This window comes from Notolabrus celidotus, chromosome 20, assembly GCF_009762535.1.
Source record: "Notolabrus celidotus isolate fNotCel1 chromosome 20, fNotCel1.pri, whole genome shotgun sequence".
In the NCBI taxonomy this organism is placed as follows: domain Eukaryota; kingdom Metazoa; phylum Chordata; class Actinopteri; order Labriformes; family Labridae; genus Notolabrus; species Notolabrus celidotus.
Window position 1 is genome coordinate 25,862,985 of NC_048291.1, and position 17,191 is coordinate 25,880,175.

The following is a 17,191-nucleotide window of genomic DNA, read 5'->3' on the forward strand; positions in this document are numbered from 1 at the left end:
TATTTTTGTTAGATTGTGAGTTTATGTGAAGGGAAGAGTGAGGGGAAGAGGGAGCGCGAGATTGACACGGCGTCTGCAGTGATGCGGACGCTGTACCGGTCTGTTGTGGTGAAGAGAGAGCAGAGCCAGAAGGCAAATCTCTCAAGTTACCGGTCAATCTACGTTCCAACCCTCACCTATGGTCACAAGCTGTGGGTAGTGACCGAAAGAACGAGATCGCGAATACAAGCGGCCAAAATGAGCTTTCTCCACAAGGTGTCTGGGCTCAGCCTTAGAGAGAGGGTCAGGAGCTCAGACATCAGGTGGTTTGGGCATCTGGTCAGGATGCCTCCCGGACGTCTCCCTGGGGAGGTGTTTCGGGTCTGTCCATCTTGGAGGAGGCCACGTGGAAGACCCAGGACACGCTGGTGAGATTATATCTCTCAGCTGGCCTGGGAACGCCTCGGTATCCTCCCTGAAGAGCTGGTGGAAGTGGTCGGGGAGGGGAATGTCTGGGCTTCCCTGCTGAGACTGCTGCCCCTGCGACCCGGACCTGGATCTGGATCCGGATAAGCGGAAGAAGATGGTATGGTATGGTGTGTGAGCATAGTGTGTGAATTTATGCAGGTTACAGGTTACTAGTGATGTTACGAGATGTGCCGAGGCTTCGAAGCGTGTGTAGAGTAATGGAGGGGGCGTTTCCGTGAAGCACGTATCGAAGCCTCGCTGCCCGGCTGTACCACGTGAGTGCTTTGGCAAGTGGTCTGAAGATTTAGGAGGGAGGAGAGGAGGACAGGTAAGACGGAGCCAGCTAGAAAGAGGGGAATGAGGTCCGGACCTGTTGTGACCCTGGTGCGGTCTTGGCCTAATGGTTAAGTGCACGCCCATGAAACATTAGGCCCAGGTTTGAGTCGAACTTGTGGCTTTTTAATTGCATTTTTTTCCTCACTCTCTCCCAGTTTCTACACTGTCCTCTCCTCTATAAATAAAAGGTGTCAAAGCCCCAAAAATATGACTTAAAAAAGATGTGTGGTAACATTTTGATTTGATAACACAAGCATATAGTTCCACAATCACTTTTACTGTCCTCTGCCTGCTTATGCCAATGCCATTTTCCTAAAGTGACAGAAAAATATAATTACACAACCTGCCATATCATATGATACTAACATTTTGGGAAAAATGTACACACACAGAATACATTCAAAACTATTTTATCATACAAATATATGATCATTTATGTACAGAAATTATTTTGTAAGAGATTTTTTTGTAATTCATAGTCATTCCCATAGCAGACAAACATTCAATGCATCACACATTATGTGGATTAGATCCAGCTGCCTGTGATTATACACCTGGCCAGTAGGTGGTTTCGTGTGTACATCATGGTGTACATGAAGCTTCGAGAAATGAACCCTTTCTCGAACCAATTGGCTCAAGTGGTTCGATGCCTCATGAGGCTTCATCTCTCCATCACTACAGGTAACCCATAAAGGCGACTTTTTTTTTTTTTACAACGCAGCAGAGTAAAAAAAACAAAAACCGTTGGTAGTTCACGTGACGTCACATACTTATCGACACGCCCCCTTGTGGGCAAAAAAAGGCTTCATGCTCCTACATACTATGAGGACGTTATATGACTTCTACCAAAAATAAAAGCCTGACAGTTGTTGTTTAAGTGGATGCGCTAACCGAAAGAGAAGACAAGCCCGGGTTGTGTCTTTTAAAGAATCCGGTCTGAGAAGGAAAATCCTGACAGTTGCTATTAGCTGAATGGCAACTGTCAACGTTTCCACGTCTTTGAGCGAACATTTCACCGATGGTAAGTTGAAGTAAACATTTTTTATATTAATTAATGTATGTTTAGTTAATATAGTACTTGTTTTGACGTGGTTTGTGTTCGTGGACAAATATAAACAACTTCAACTGTATCTTGCTAACACCATCGCAAACTAGCTAACAGTAGTAACGGTAGCTTACAAATTCGAACGTTAGCTTCTTCTAGAAAGCTGCACTTTGTCACCACCTTGAGGGAGCGGTCAGTGCTAATATTAACTGTTAGAAAGTCAAATTACTTAAATACTCTGGTTATGTTTTTGCACATCCATACATCAATTTCATGTGTTATGTTAAAAGTAGAAATACATATAAGTGAGCTGTCCTGATAGTGTGCAGAGATATACTGTGTTTTAAGAGCCTTAAGTGGACGGTACCTTTGCTCTGTCTAAAGCAGAACATAACTTATGGTCTGTGTAAGAACTCCAGCTGTATTGTCTTAACCCTGTAAAGCATGAACCATCAAATAATTGCCAGAAAATTCGAATTATTTGAAAATTGAGTGTTTATTAAACCTTCTCACGAATATTTTTTAAAAAGAATTTAAATAGCAATTTTCATATATGAGTTTTAATTTGTATCATATTTGATACATCACGAATTTTGGTGCAATTTTTTTGCTCAAAGATTCTTATTTTTTTAAACAAACTAAAACAGATAAAAACGTTTTTTTTTTAGCCCATTAAAATTTGAGTTTCCTTCTAATTTTTACCCAAGTAATTTCAAACCTAGAAATTATGCACAACAACCTCATACCTATTTGGTAGCAAAAAAAACCTAATTTATTGGATATTTATTCTCTGAATTGTTCAATTTTTAGTGGAAATCAATGAGCAAAAGACAATTATTTACTAGGGAGCCATTGTAACATTCAACCACTCATCTATCATCATGATACAGCAGGTTGCATATATAAAAATACAATATACGTTCTAAATATCTCAATGTGTACTCTAAATATACCTCATTATGTCATTTAAACATGTTATTAAATAATAAAAAGACTGTATGTTGTCTTATGGAATGCATAATGTAGGAAATTTAATACAATTATGATAGACAGGTCTGCAAATAAATACCTGCCGTATCAATTTTGATACACACATTTTTAACATGATTTGACTATAAATTAAGTCATGAAATTCTAATTAGTTTTACATTGCATCAATCCAGTTTCATTTCCTCTTGAAGTTTCAGGAACAATTTGTAAGTCTTTGAAAACCCTCGAGTGGGTTTCTGATCCACAGCTGCCATGTTGGATGTCTCAAGTGATGTCCTTCTGCTGCATGAATTACTCACACCTGGTGGATTATCCATGCACTGCATGTGTCTGATTTTATACGTCAGGTTTTCTGATGATGTAGAGGTCTCGAAAACTGATGTATCAAATATGATACGCTTGGCTTTATTGGGTTAACAGTGGAGCTGTGATGACTGGTATCTAGTACTGTATTTATTAATATTGCTAAATACTTCATACAGGCCCACTTAAAAAAACAATACAATCCTGAAACAGAATTTGATGTTTACACTCAGATTGCTGCGTTGCTTCTCATGGTTTCAGATGTGACAGACACTTCTTTGTTCCTATTTTTCTTCTTTTGACCAAATAAGGCGATTTCACACTTTTAGCAAAAATGACTCAAACACAAGTTAAAGGCCCTGTGAGGAGTTTTGAACTGGCTGAGAAACAGGCTGAAAATGATACTGATGCCTCTTTATGACCTTCAATAGCAAACGAGACCATCAGCAGCAACACTGACACCTTCTCTGTTGTCATTTTTAATGCCTGAAACCGCCCTGAGGGGGTAGGTGTCAGACCAGATGATGGACATCTCGCTTCAGAAACAGCCTTTATTTGACTGTTTTCATGGAAAAGAATCACATTGCCTGATAAAGTTGACTGTTAAAAGACAACAGGATGAGGTTTTTGTTGAAAACACTATTTTTGCATGTATAGGACAAGAGATAAGAGGTATCACTTTGTCCACAAGGGGGCGCCAGAATCGATACAAAACAAAAGTTCCTCACAGCAGCTTTAACAATGCATTTGTTTAGAGCTAGTTTCCATGAGGAATTAATACACATTTGGGTAACTGTATGACAGCAGAGCCAGGGCACAATGGAATTATCTTTTTAGGCTTTTGCTTCACTGATGATACTTGCCTGAAGGATTAACTAGCTGTGGTTTGAAGTGTGTTTTATAGATACTAGAGGAAAAATATATACTTTACCAGCTTTCTATTAATTCTGTAAAGCTTTCATATTCAGAATTTGAACAATTCTGACTTTGGGATTGAGTTAGTATGTAAAGACACCATAAAGGAGAGTACTGCACTCTCCTGCGACACTGAAAAGAGAACAACCAGATGTATAAGTTGCAAAGAAAAGTTTAGATATGCCATTCAATTAAAAACTTCTCTGAGTTGCACAGAAGAAACTATACTCATCATAATTGAACACAAGATATATTTATTTCTGATTATGTGCATTGCTTTATTGGCGCTGCCTCTTGGCCCCGTAATCAGAGTAGTTCAGCCAAGGTCTCTGCAGACTGAGAAATGTGACTGATCCTCTCAGTGATCGTGGCTTTCGTAACCATCGGGCAGAGGGTTGGTGTGAGGGTTGTGGAACAGTGAGTGGTTTCCCTCTCCCCAGGGAAATCTCTAAAAATAAAAACACAAATACAATCAGTGTGGGGGACAAATAAAGAAAGTGTATTAGAGTGAATTAAGGCAGTCTGAGACTCACCTTGGTGCGAATACGCAGGTGAGAATACGGCACAAATTCTGGCTGCTCATGTGAGTGCGCTTGTGCCTTCATGTAGGCGTTTGCAATGCAGACAGCAACACCAGGGATGGCCAACACAAAGGTGAGGATCTTCCAGGTCCTTGCTGTAAAACACCAAGTGGAGTGTATGAGCACTAAACATAAATCAAAGTAGCTGTGTGTCTGCAGAGTGCATATCAATAACACAATCACTGATGAATGTGCAGGATGGCTGCCAGCTCTGCCAGCTCTCAGTTAATGTTCAACAAAAAGCTTCTGCTATACGTGCCTCAGATTTGCAGTTGCACAAAAGAAGCTTTGAAGACACACATTGACGCATTTTATTGCATTTAGTTAAGAGTTATATTAAAGACACACTGACCTCCACCCTCATGGCTTGAGTGTGACGCAGCGGCAAGCACTCGACGTGCAGCCAAGGCAGCTGGAGACAGAGACATCTGTGGAAAGAGAAAGATTTATACATTTAAAGAATATTTAATATCATGCAACAGGGTAATAATTTAAGAAACACAATGACCTCAGTTTATTCTCCTTTTTGTTTTTGAGTCATGTTGAAATAATGAGTCGATAAAGCAAACTTCAAGGCTGTCTTTTTTTAGCATATTTTCTCAGAAATGAAAAAGTAATTCTCAAAACAAATCTGTCATGTTGCTATCGAGGACTAAACAGCAGGCAGGATAGGGGCCTACTAGTTCAGCTGTTTATCAGAAGTCATAGTCACCATGCTGCCTCTAAAAATATAAAAGAATCAGGTGAAACTTACTGCTCTTGCAGCTGACAATAACCGATATGTGTCGATTTTCTGCAGTATTTCCTCAGAACGTTTTGCTGATTATATTTTCTCCTCCTTCCTGGTTGTTTGTCCTTCAGTCTGTCCTGATCTGAACTCAGTCTGTCTGAAACTCCTCCCCATTACAATCTGTCTCTGTGCCAAGGAACTTAGTTTATATTTGGGCAAGAGCAAAGGCGGGCTGATATGTGACGAAGAGGACAAGGATCAGGGAGGTGGGGTGTGTTTTGCTGCTGTGAGGGACTTAAAGCCCAAATTAGAGACTGAAATGAGGGAAAATAGGTGAAGCAATAGAGCTGAAGACAATCTTTGAGCTTGCTTTCACTTTCTGTTACAAGGAGGTTGCAGCACTGAGGAGCAGACTGCACAGTATTTGTTGTTCACTAAAAGCACTTGTTGCTCTCTTGTGGTGCACACACACCCAGTTTCTGTATATTTATTGAGTGTATTATTATCTATTCAACCCATTTGAATAGTCCTCCTAAAGACTGAACAAACACTGATACCCTGATGTAAACAAATAAGCTACTGTTAATACCATAATGGTTACTTGACATCTGTTCTTCTCTTCAGACAGTTTTCACACTGACTTATCACAATATAGTTTGAAGATTTGTATTTTAACTTATTTCAATAAGGGTCTTGTGTAATCATAAGAAACTGTGTCATCATAGCGCTTTCATATAGTTGAAAAACTTGCAAGCGTGTACAGAAAACAGCACAATAAATCATATAAATCTAACAAGCACAGAGTAATCTCCTGTATTAGCTCATAAACAATGTTAAAACCTGTCAGCTAATGTCAGTCCCAAGAGTCAGAACAAAGCAGCATTTTGATATTATGCAGCACTGACCTGGAATAACCTCCCAGATAATATTAGACAGACCTCGACTCTGATCACTTTAAAGTCCAGACCAAAAAAATTCCTCTTTCATGCTGCTTAGACTGCTCACTAATGGATGCAAACTTATTTTAAACCTTAGTTTTAATTCTTTAATTACAAACGTTTAACATATTTAATAAACGTTAAGGATTTTCTGAGTTTTAATGAAATATTTCAACTAATTTTACTTTCTTTCTCTCTTGATCTTATATTTTAAAATATGTTATGTTTTCATGCTTATGTTTGTTTGTTGTTTTAAATTGGCTATTTTCTGACAAGGTATGGCCTCATGGAATTAACCTGAGATTGGATCTGTTAGATGTTTGGCATACGGGCACCCTGCAGGGGGTGTCAAGAGCTCTGAGCCAGCTTTGGGCTTCGACTCGACGCAGAAAAAATTAAATGTGTGAGTCTTAATCCTTGGGAAGAAGTTCTGAGATAAATCGAATGATTAAAGGGTTAATTTTGGTTAAGACAAGGTCAACTGTGATTCTGTGTCTGCATGGACAGTAAGACTCTGCAAGTTACAGACTTCAGAGCAGTGAAGGGGGCTGATCATTTAGAATAATCCCTCCTAAATTAAAATAATTAATAAGACCCAACACTGCTTAGTACGTTAAGTTACATAAGTACAGAGAGAGAGAGTAGATCAAACATAACTCTTTGTATGACTGTTACTTTATAAATAAACTTGCCTTGCCTTTATATTACTTTATGCTCATTATTCCACCTGAAGTGTGCTCAAGAGTTGTCCAGTATAAGCTTGAAATGAGAACTCAAAACTGTATTCAGTAAACCTTCAGTAAAATAATACCAATGACAGCAGATTTGTTTACAAATGACAGAAGGTTTATTTTTAACTTTAAACAGATTGTCCACTAGGTGGCGTAGATTAGTTGTTGTGAGGACGCTGTCCTTAAACACACTTTGAACTCCTGTCTCATATTTGTTAATCACAGGTTAATTTCTGCCCTGAGATTCTTTTTTTAGTAAAGTAAACTGCTTTGAACATAGATGTGATTTGTGTTAATAGAGGTGTGTCATACTTTTTAATTTCAGCTGACTTATTTGCATATTATTCTAACATAAAAAACTCTTCAGAATTAGGCATATTTTCATTCTCTGAGAGGTGCATCATCCCTTTTGATGAGTGTAAATCCTCACTTGTCACACTGCTCCTTCTGAATGTGTATAGGCTACTTCATCTCTGTCTGGGCGGCTTCAGGCTGTAATGCAAACACCTGCTTGAGCCAGCGGTGATGTCAGACGGTAATACAAGCAGCCAGTCTGAATGTCTGGCTCTTTGAGGGCAGATGTTAAACACCATCTCAGCTCTGAAGACGCCATGCATAGACATGCACAGACTGACAGACACCTGGAACCAGGCATTTGATGCAGGTGTGCTGCTGGAGCTTCTCAGGCCAAAACTGCAGCGTCCTCAACCTGCAGATGTGTTACAAAGATCATGGCTCATTGATCATGTTTATAGGGTGGCTATATTCCTCTAATATTATGCTCACAGCAGGACATTCAAACGCTGATAAAAATGTGAAACTTTTATGCTCCAGGCTGAAAATCATCTGTCTCATCCAAGCTGCAACCTCTGCTCTCAAAATATGAAGCCCATGCTTAAGTGTTATAAACTGCAGTTCATCGAGTGTCCACTAGAGGCTGGCTGCAGAAACACCGGAAACCACATACACACCCATTGACAAAAGACAATCTTTGCAGCAGAAATAAACACGTTTACAGCCTGGTTCAAAAAACGTCTTCAGTCTTTCGCACACACTGTAAGGGGTGAATTTTTTTCTAATGCAACGGCTCAGAAGATATTAAGATTACAAGTTTTGCCCATTTAAGGACATGACTGACTTGATTGACAGGCGGGAACACTGTAGCTGTTCGCCAGGAAGCTTAAAGCCCGCCTCTTTACCTCTCACTAGCTCGACAGAAGTCTGAGTTCAGCATTTCCAATATGGCTCCCACCCACGATTGACGTTGGATGTGTGACGTTATGGATACTATGTCCATTATTTATGCAGTCTGTGGTCATTTATGGCCCTCATTTAACTGCATCTCAGTTGTTCAGCCACTTAAAAGACATTTAGCGGGCGCAGATTTGGCCTACTGGTTAAGTTGCGCACCCATGTAGCGGACGGCTCGGGTCCAAATCCAGCCTGTGGCTCCCTTCCCGCATGTCATGCCCCCACTCTCTCCCAGTTTCCTACACTATCCACTGTCCTCTCCGCTATCAATAAGGGGGTAAAAGCCCCAAAAATATAATAAAAAAAATAAAAAAAGACATTTAGCAGGGAAATATGGTGGTAAATTTGGCCAGATGGTCAAAACACACCCTGCTCTACAGGCCTATCATCATTTCACAGTATGCTTCCAGTGCTGATGGCTTTTCTGTTGCCATGATGGAAAGAAACAGAAACACCATTAATACATTTTCTACCTGAAGCTCGTGAAAAACAACATTTTAATCATAGAGTTTGAGTTTACACACACCAGCCAGAGGAAGCACTGTAGACTCAACAGAGCAAAACACACACACACACACACACACACACACACACACACACACACACACACACACACACACACACACACACACACACACACACACACACACACACACAGGTAAACCTCCACTAACATTGAGCACACACTCGGTTAGCTTCTGTGTTTTCCAAAAGCACCAGACTTTTGTTCCTGACTCAACCTCCTTGTAATTAGTTTGACACCACTCACACAAATTATAAATCTACCTTCATAAGTCACCCTAATGTGTGGGCAAACTGTGTTATGCAAACAGAAAGGCGTGTAAACACCCACTACTGTCTTCAAATGTCTCTCTGTCTGTGTATGTTTCATGCCCAGACAAGTGTGGATAGTGTGCAATGCAGTAAGTGTGTGTGATGTTGGACAGAGGTGAAAGCAGCCTGTGTCAGTCTGTACTCCCAGTCTGTCCCAAATCTTTTGAGTCTGTCTTTTTTTTTTCCGGGCACTTAGCAACCATACTCGTGAGTTCATCTCAGAGCTCACATCAAAGCACTTCATCACTTCTCATGCAAAGCAGTTCTGGATGTGATATGAGGGATTTTAAGTTGGAATCAGGCTTGGAATAAAAGGTGCTTTGCCTTTTGCATGTGTATATCTGAGCTTACTGCTAAAGTGGATGCTAGTATCTGAATCTTGTTTCTGCAGTTGAGTACTTTAAGGAGAACACACTGTCCATCACATCAGCAGCACTTGCACAGACACAGTGGATGGAAAACAAACCTTATAAAGCAAGAGATCTTTAACTTTAGATGTATCGTAAACACCTGAAACATCTGCATGAGGAGTCTGCCAGCCCCATTGCTCTGTAGGTCTTTGTCTTTGTGTTCTTCCACTAATGTGTACACGCTACACGGAGCTGAACGCTAATATTAAGCCCCCTAGGGGTGGAGCACAGAGTCTAACAAGGTGGAAAAAGAGGAGAATAAACACCACTGTTCCCGTCACTTGCCAAGGAAAAAGAATTTTACCGAAAATGAGAGAATTTTTTTTTTTTTGTTGAAACAGCTTTCTCAGGAGGGAAAGTGGAACAAGCATTTGTAAGGTGACTGAGTAGTTCTCTCTGTGAATGTAGACACAGGGGGGTGAGATACTTCTTTGTTGATTGGTGGTTGATTGGAGGTGGATTGCTGACACTAACTGCAGAGAATCTCAGGACAGAGTGAAGTTTTGATATAAACAGTAGTACCACTTGGTTTGGTTTGTTGACGACAAAGAGCAGCTCAAAAGAAGCGCTTTGATCATGAATAGTTTCTCAATAGTTTCCTTGCCGCAGCTTTCTAGAATTGAAATGCACAACATCTAAAAACCCGATCCAACGCTTTACTTAACCAGTACACCTCATATCAGATATGCTGAAGATATTTACCTTGAGGGTGATACTGCACACCTTGGGGCAGCAGTAGCTCAGTCCTTAGGGACTTGGCTTGGGAACCGAAGGGTCACCGATTCGAGTCCCAGTATGGACAAAGTTTGGCAAGTGGACTGGTGGCTGGAGAGGTGCTGGTTCACTTGCCTGGGCACTGCCAAGGTGTCCTTGAGCAAGGCACCGAACCCCCAACTGCTTGGGGTGCACTGGTTGATAGCAGTATCCTCACTCTGACATCTCTCCCTAAGTGCATGTCCACTGCATGTGTGCATGATTGTATGTATATACCAAAAACTGTGTGTAGCATGAACGAAAAATAACACGAGTGAAAAAATTGAATTCCCCTGGGGATTAATAAAGTACGTTTCTTTCTTTCTTTCTTTTGTAAATCGTAGGCCATAGGTATACTATGGTATAGTATGGCCAATTTCAGAATCCCTCCAGTATTGTCAGATGAATTTAAAGCCTCTGGGGACAATGGACAATGTTTCAAGACTTGTGGTGTAACCAGTGGTTATCCTTTAAGGACTTCAGGCTACAACTTCCTTTTCCATGTGTCCTTCGATGCTTTAAGTCAGACTCGCAACTTCATAAGACGAGAATAGAGCTGGTGTTAAGAGACCACATCAAGGAGCTGATTTCCACCGGCCCTTGCCTGCAGATATCCGAGAAAAAAGATTGAGTGGAGCTAAATTGTTATAGATGACAGTCTACGGGAGCCATGATTGCAAAACTGCAGATTGCTTTCCTCCTCCTGTGCTTTCCACATGGACTGTGTTTCTAAATCCCACCAAAGCTTGCAGAAACACTAGTGGATAATCCTGTTCATACTGCAAACTCAAACCAGAATGCTGGCACTAATATTAGTGTTGCATGATCTTCATCTTCAAACACATACACTACCAGTCAAAAGTTTGGACACACCTTCTCATTCAAGGGTTTGTATTTATTCTAATTATTGTAAACACTGTAAATTAATACCAAAGACATCAAAACTATGAAAGAACATATATGGAATTATTAAATTCACAAAAAAGTGTTAAACAAAGCAGAATATGTTTTATATTTTAGATTCTGTAAAGTAGCCCCCTTTTTTCCTTCATGACAGCTTTGCACACTCTTGGTATTCTCTCAGTCTGCTTCATGAAGTGGTCTCCTGGAATGGTTTCTAATTAACATGAGCCTTGTCAAGAGTTCATTTGTAGAAGGACTTGCCTTCTTAATGTGTTTGAGACCATCAGTTGTGTTGTTCAGAGGTAGGGTTAGTACACAATGGATAGCCCTATTCGACTACTGTTGTAATCCAGATTATGGTAAAAGTAGATTATTTCATAGTTTTGATGTCTTCAGTATTAATATACGATGTTGAAAATAATTAAAATAACTAAAAACCATTGCATGAGAAGGTGTGTCCAAACTTTTGACTGGTAGTGTATGTTTAAATGAAACTAAGAACATTATCTGATATCTGACATGTAATCATAAACCTGAGGGAACCAGCCAGAGGATGAGATGGAGACGTACATTTCTTCCTTTTCATCCATAAAGGACGTGTGAGGACAGCACACACTCACAGAATATGACTTTTATGTATATACTGGGAAACACAGAGTTTACGACTTACCACAGTGAAACTGCCATCCAGATGTGTCTCCACAGACACTGCCTTTCATTTTCACACGGCTGAGTGATCCAACAAACCTACATCACCGTTGTCTTACCTCTGCAGCTCTGAAGCTTTGACACCTCAGTATATAAAATCTGATACGCTCCATATGGATCATTCTTTTGTCTTCATTTGGGACCTTTGAGAAATGCAGATGGACAAATGTTTACAGATGAATCATGGGTGAAGGAGTGATGAGTCAGACGTGGATTATATTACTGTCTTATGCTCGGTACCACCAGGGGAGTCGATGTGGTGGTCCGCACATGTGACACCAGTTTTCCTCAGGTAGCATAAATAACCGGCTCCATTCACCGTCATATGTGGTTCTCCAGTCAGACATTTGCATTGAGTGCTAATGTACCTGAGGACGGGACATAAACTTAAGGAACAGGAGACCTCCCACACTATAGCATATGAGCACGATCTATGGAGCCTGTGTTGATACCGCTGTGGACCAATGCTTCCAGTCCACAGTCTCAACAGACTCACTCACTGTCCTAAAGTGCCCTGTGACAGCTGAGAGGTTGTTTAAGTTCAGTCCATGCTCCCTTGGAGAAAACCAGAGACTCTTATGAAATAATGTTGTAGCCTTGCAGCAGCTCTGTGTGTTTCCACATTGAGCACTTATTGTTGCATGCACACACGGTATTAACACAAGAAGGATGTAATGTTTACTTTGCAATTTGCAGTTCAACTTTTTGTACAAGGCTATAAACTCTCTCTGTTTGCTTGCTCTCATTCTTTTCCCCTTCTTGTTTTTGGAACATGTAATGTTTGCTCCACAAAGAAATGAAAAATGAGTCTGTTATTAACCATCTTTGACGCAGATGAGTTTGTTTGGAGAGGCAGTGAGTTCACCCTATTAGTGGAAGAAAATCAGCTTTTATTTGAACTTTAAACATGTTTATTATCAGACAAAGACGATGTAAGCACAATTTTGCAGGGTTAATAAAGTCTGAGTATTCTTGCTCCCTGCAACTCTGCTTGATACTTTTGCATGTGTTTAAAGAGCTTCTGCTGTAGTGCTGTGGAAAGCTTCCTGACGGTGGCCATTACAAACTGATCTTGGAACTGCTGCCAGACAACAGAGCCACTAAGAGAGATGTGCAGAAGCAGAATTAGCTACAGAGTGGGGGGTCCTCTTCTAGAACGTGCTACAGACATGCATTAGAGCAACATTAAAAATGTCAGTGCACATTATAAATCTATTTTTCTGGGTTAACATTGAACAACCACTGAAGTAGTGTGCATCTCTCTTTGCAGGTGAAAGTACAGCATCTCAGTTGTCCCTTGTGTGTTTGTATTCTCTGCTAATGGAACTGAACCAAAATGGGCCTTCAGCATCGCCCACTTTACCCAGGGTTTGCAAGTGTGTGAGTGTGAGTGTGAGTGTGTGTGTGTGTGTGTGTGTGTGTGTGTGTGTGTGTGTGTGTGTGTGTGTGTGTGTGTGTGTGTGCAGAGGGCAGGACTGGACAGTGGGAGTGTATCAAAGTGAATAGCGTATATAAGACACCAGGATGCTCATCCGTCTTTAAGAATCCATCTTTAAGTTCTTCTTCTGTTTCACAGTTCATCTCCCTGCTGAGTTTTTTGGTGCCCGGTTTCGTCCATCATGCTGGGTCACACTCTGCTCCAGACCTCCCTGGTTCTCTGGTTGGCTCATCAGACTCTGCAAGGCGGTAAGAAATAGATTTAATAATATCTCAAAGACAAGAGAGTGTTAGTGCACTGCAGTGATCTTGATTCTTAAGTTAATTTTTAGCTTGTCATCATGTCAGGTAAAAATAAAACCTGAAAATGAAACTTTGATGAGGGTCATGTTTATTTTTGTGCTCTTCCACTGCTGTTGTTTTGTGCAAATTTGTACAAGTCATGCTTACAATCTAAACATTAGTAATCAAAGGTGTACAATTTATATTTAATGTTAATAGAACAAAAATATCCTAATGCAATCACATGAAAATAACAATTTTGACCTTATCATAAATGTAAATCAGTCTGATCATTCCTGCACTAAACTGCATCATTCCCCTTATTCTACCTGACTGCATTTTAACAGGTAGTATTAATAAGTAATGGCTTTCTTCATTCTGATTGACAACTTCACTTTATCAAATAGTGCATAAACTGTATGTCAACATCAGTCTGAGGGCTCTCATGTTTCTGATCCTCCACTGACTCACTCTCACTCTCTTGTTAAATATCATGTCTGTGAGACTGAGAGACTCACTCCTTGACTGGAGGAGGACTCAAGGAAGGATCCCTCTTCAGTATTCCTGCCAAACCACCGCGGTTCAGATTATCTAATACCTTTTGAATCAAAGGATGCATGAAAAGATGGCAGAGGCAGGTCAAATCTGACGACCCTCTGTGAGAAAAAAACAGGCTCCATGCTGTCGCTCCAAATTGGCTCACGCCGTCTTTTCCATCAATGGATATCTGTTCCTTTCTTCTCCTGTTTCACAGTCAGGTTTTAGTTTTCATCAGACACTGTAGTGTCATTTGTTAAACTGTATCCTACTGCCATCCTCTACAGTAGGCTATACCTCTCTCATAGTCTTTACTGTAATTGGCAAAATGTTAAAGGAGGTAAAGTCGTATAATTTCTGTGTTTGACAACATTTAGACATCAAACAGGAATTTTGCCTAAAATTATAACTGCACTTAAATTTATTCTGCAAACTAAATATGATTTTTTAAAGCAAAAAGGTTGAATTTTGATATAATTTACACTGTATGAATGTTTTTATTATTATTATTATTATTATTATTATTATTATTATTATTATTATTATTATTATTATTATATTCAAGGTATTTTTTCTGCAGTTGGGGGAATTTATACATTTTCACCTACAGGTACAATAATTTAGTTTGTATAATTTGTCTTTATTCCTATTTATTCTGGTGTTTCCTGCATAACTTGACATCGTGCTCCTTTAATTCTTTAATTAACTTCACACAACAACAGCAAACTGGCACAAAGTGTGAAGTTTTGGATAAATTCTTCTTCTTCTTCTTCTTCTTCTTCTTCTTTTTCTGCAGCGGTTAAACCTCAACCTGTCTCCTGGGGGCGAGTGCTGCCAGCCAGAAGTACGTCACTAAGATTTGAATATTTGAACTTCTTTAAGAGTGTAAAAACCTTTTATGTATTTAACAAGTGAAGAAGGGTTGATTGCTGATTTTTCACTGTGACATGTATAACTTTTGAAGCTGAAGTTATAAAGGATTTAGATTTAGAGAACTATAATGTCCTCAAAGAGGCATTTTATTGAGTCGACGTGTAGCAATGCTTATGTCTTATGTTTTGTTTTTCTTCAGATGTTGGCGTTGGAATAAAACCTGGAGGTCAGTAGTTTGTTAGTACATGATACCAGGTTCATGAGGAAGAACTTCTGGTTGGCTACACGTGGCTAATTACAAAAATGTGACTCTTTCTATTCCTGTCTCAGTCGCAGGTGCTCTCGGAGCACTCGGGAACCGATATGGCAGCAAAGCAATGAAGACTGGACGTATGTTTCACTCTCTGTTGAACTTACTGCACATTGCATTTCCTATTACACTTTCACTTCATGCTCTTTATGTTTGTGTTTTTTTAAATCTCAGTTGGACGATATGCAGGGGCTCAGCTTGGTGTTGGTGAGTTTTCTTCAAAATGAACATACATTATTAGACTTATATGAAGTTAATCCATCTTTGGTTACTTTTTATTTAAACCTTTATTCAGCCAGGTTGGTCCCATTGAGAGCAGAGATCTCTTTGTTTCAACAACAGAATAATCAGACTCATATAGTATCTCTAAACAAAGGCAAAGCAAAAACACAACACCTGTAGATTTACTCTCCTGTGTTTGATGTAGTCTGTACAGATTTACAAAACAATAAAGGACCTTACCCATTCAGAAGGTGAGTTTCAGAGGGATGTAAAATAAAAAAAAAACCTCCTCTAGCCCAGATTCTTTTCATTCTAAAGTAGTAATACTTGCACAGAATAGTGATCCTTTTTGACTGACTAAAATTGAAACATCAACGTGTCTCTCTTTCTGTTCTCACAGGAGGTTACAGATCTCTTGGATTAGGAGCTAAAGCCGGTCTGAAGCATGGTGGATATGCAACCCCGGGTGCCTACGGTACATGAACATAACCACTTCTCAAACCCTCCCACCTTAGGAGCTCTTTACAATCTCTCCATGATTGCTGTTGCAGATGACTGATTTGCTGTATGTTAATGTACAACAAATCATAAATACACTGTCTTTGATTGCAGGAGCAAGTCTGGGCACAGGACTGCCTTTGGGGACTGGACTCGCAAATGGACTGGGACTGGGGCATGGAGCAAGACGTGGTAAGGCACATGAATGAAAGAATTTGCAATAATCCAACTTATGATTTAAAAAGATACTTCAGAAGAACAGATGCTGGATATGCAACAGATCTAGGAAACACATTGTAAACTGGGAGAGCAAGATTTATAGACAGTCTGACACACTGCTGTTTGAGAAGCTGCTAGCTGTTGTAGCTCCTGGTTGAAAGGTCCTGGAACCATTTTTAGTACCTTCTTACTTTATTCAGCGGGGTAGTTCATACTCGTAAACACAACTTTATTGTCTTACAACATTTCAGTGTTGCTCATTTCACATAAGAGCTTTTTGCATCTCTGTTCATGTGATGTTTATTCAATCTTACTCCACTGTCATTCAAAGATGACATCAGTTTTATTTATGCATATTTTCATTGGCATAATACCAGTGTTCAAAACACAGTCATGAGGACAAAGATTAATCTCATGTAGACATAAACATAAAGTAACCTGTTCATTTGGTTCTTTCCAGGGTATGGTGCAGGTCTCGGTACCCTCCCAGGTCAGTAATGCCATGTTATGTTCATGATTGTCTCCTGTTGTGAGCCCAAATGAAAGTATACACAGTATGATATACATTTACAGGGCAGATTTCATCCCAGCAAATAAATCATGTCTCTATTAAACAGAGCAAACCCGGGGCTCAAGTGATGTTATCAGAGTAGATGTCAAGATTTACAGATTTGCTCCAGATGCTCTCTGAACTTGTCTTTTTGCTTGCAGGATACGGTTCAGTAGCTGGCATTGGTTATCCTGGAGTGCGACCAGGTAAGTGATGAAACCTATAACTACTACTTCTTTGCTAACGGGGATCTTTTCTCATAAAAAAGCACACTTGAGCTGTCAGTCATAGTTTAAAGTAAGGTAAAATAGAAAGGTTTGGTCAACGCCTCAGAGGTCATCTTTGAAAACGAGCCTGACGACTGCAGGGCAAGCCAGGATAAGTGTTG

At 39.9% G+C, this 17,191-nt stretch overlaps 2 protein-coding genes across 8 annotated transcripts in view; one reads left to right on the plus strand and one right to left on the minus strand.

Moving 5' to 3' along the window:
* Positions 1-1,530: 1,530 nt before the first annotated feature.
* The window catches only part of LOC117832247 (glycine-rich cell wall structural protein 1), a 46,741-nt gene continuing 31,080 nt past the window's right edge, over positions 1,531-17,191 (plus strand). For 4 of the 7 annotated variants that reach the window (XM_034711297.1, XM_034711296.1, XM_034711298.1 and 1 more), the window contains exons 1-10: positions 1,531-1,804; positions 13,452-13,561; positions 14,928-14,975; positions 15,204-15,230; positions 15,335-15,394; positions 15,489-15,521; positions 15,937-16,011; positions 16,149-16,226; positions 16,714-16,743; positions 16,965-17,009. In XM_034711297.1, coding sequence (XP_034567188.1) covers positions 13,495-13,561; positions 14,928-14,975; positions 15,204-15,230; positions 15,335-15,394; positions 15,489-15,521; positions 15,937-16,011; positions 16,149-16,226; positions 16,714-16,743; positions 16,965-17,009 — 463 coding nt within the window. In that variant the 5' untranslated portion in view covers positions 1,531-1,804; positions 13,452-13,494. The remainder of the gene's footprint in view (positions 1,805-13,451; positions 13,562-14,927; positions 14,976-15,203; positions 15,231-15,334; positions 15,395-15,488; positions 15,522-15,936; positions 16,012-16,148; positions 16,227-16,713; positions 16,744-16,964; positions 17,010-17,191) is intronic. The other 3 variants (XM_034711300.1, XM_034711301.1, XM_034711299.1) reach the window with 2 other exon arrangements.
* Positions 4,271-5,524, minus strand: LOC117832255 (cytochrome c oxidase subunit 6A, mitochondrial). The gene is made up of 4 exons (XM_034711310.1): positions 5,372-5,524; positions 4,970-5,045; positions 4,570-4,712; positions 4,271-4,484 (listed from the first exon to the last, which is right to left on the minus strand). The coding sequence occupies exons 2-4, from the start codon at positions 5,043-5,045 to the stop codon at positions 4,395-4,397; spliced, it is 309 nt and encodes a 102-aa protein (XP_034567201.1). The 5' UTR covers positions 5,372-5,524; the 3' UTR covers positions 4,271-4,394.

What these genes read in the sequence shown, in the direction of transcription:
- LOC117832255 (XM_034711310.1), bottom strand. Translation starts at nt 5,045, where the DNA reads ATGTCTCTGTCTCCAGCTGCCTTGGCTGCACGTCGAGTGCTTGCCGCT. An exon ending in CTCAAGCCATGAGGGTGGAG is followed by an intron (nt 4,713 to 4,969) that starts GTCAGTGTGTCT and finishes GGTGTTTTACAG; the next exon opens with CAAGGACCTGGAAGATCCTC. An exon ending in ACCTGCGTATTCGCACCAAG is followed by an intron (nt 4,485 to 4,569) that starts GTGAGTCTCAGA and finishes TTTTATTTTTAG; the next exon opens with AGATTTCCCTGGGGAGAGGG.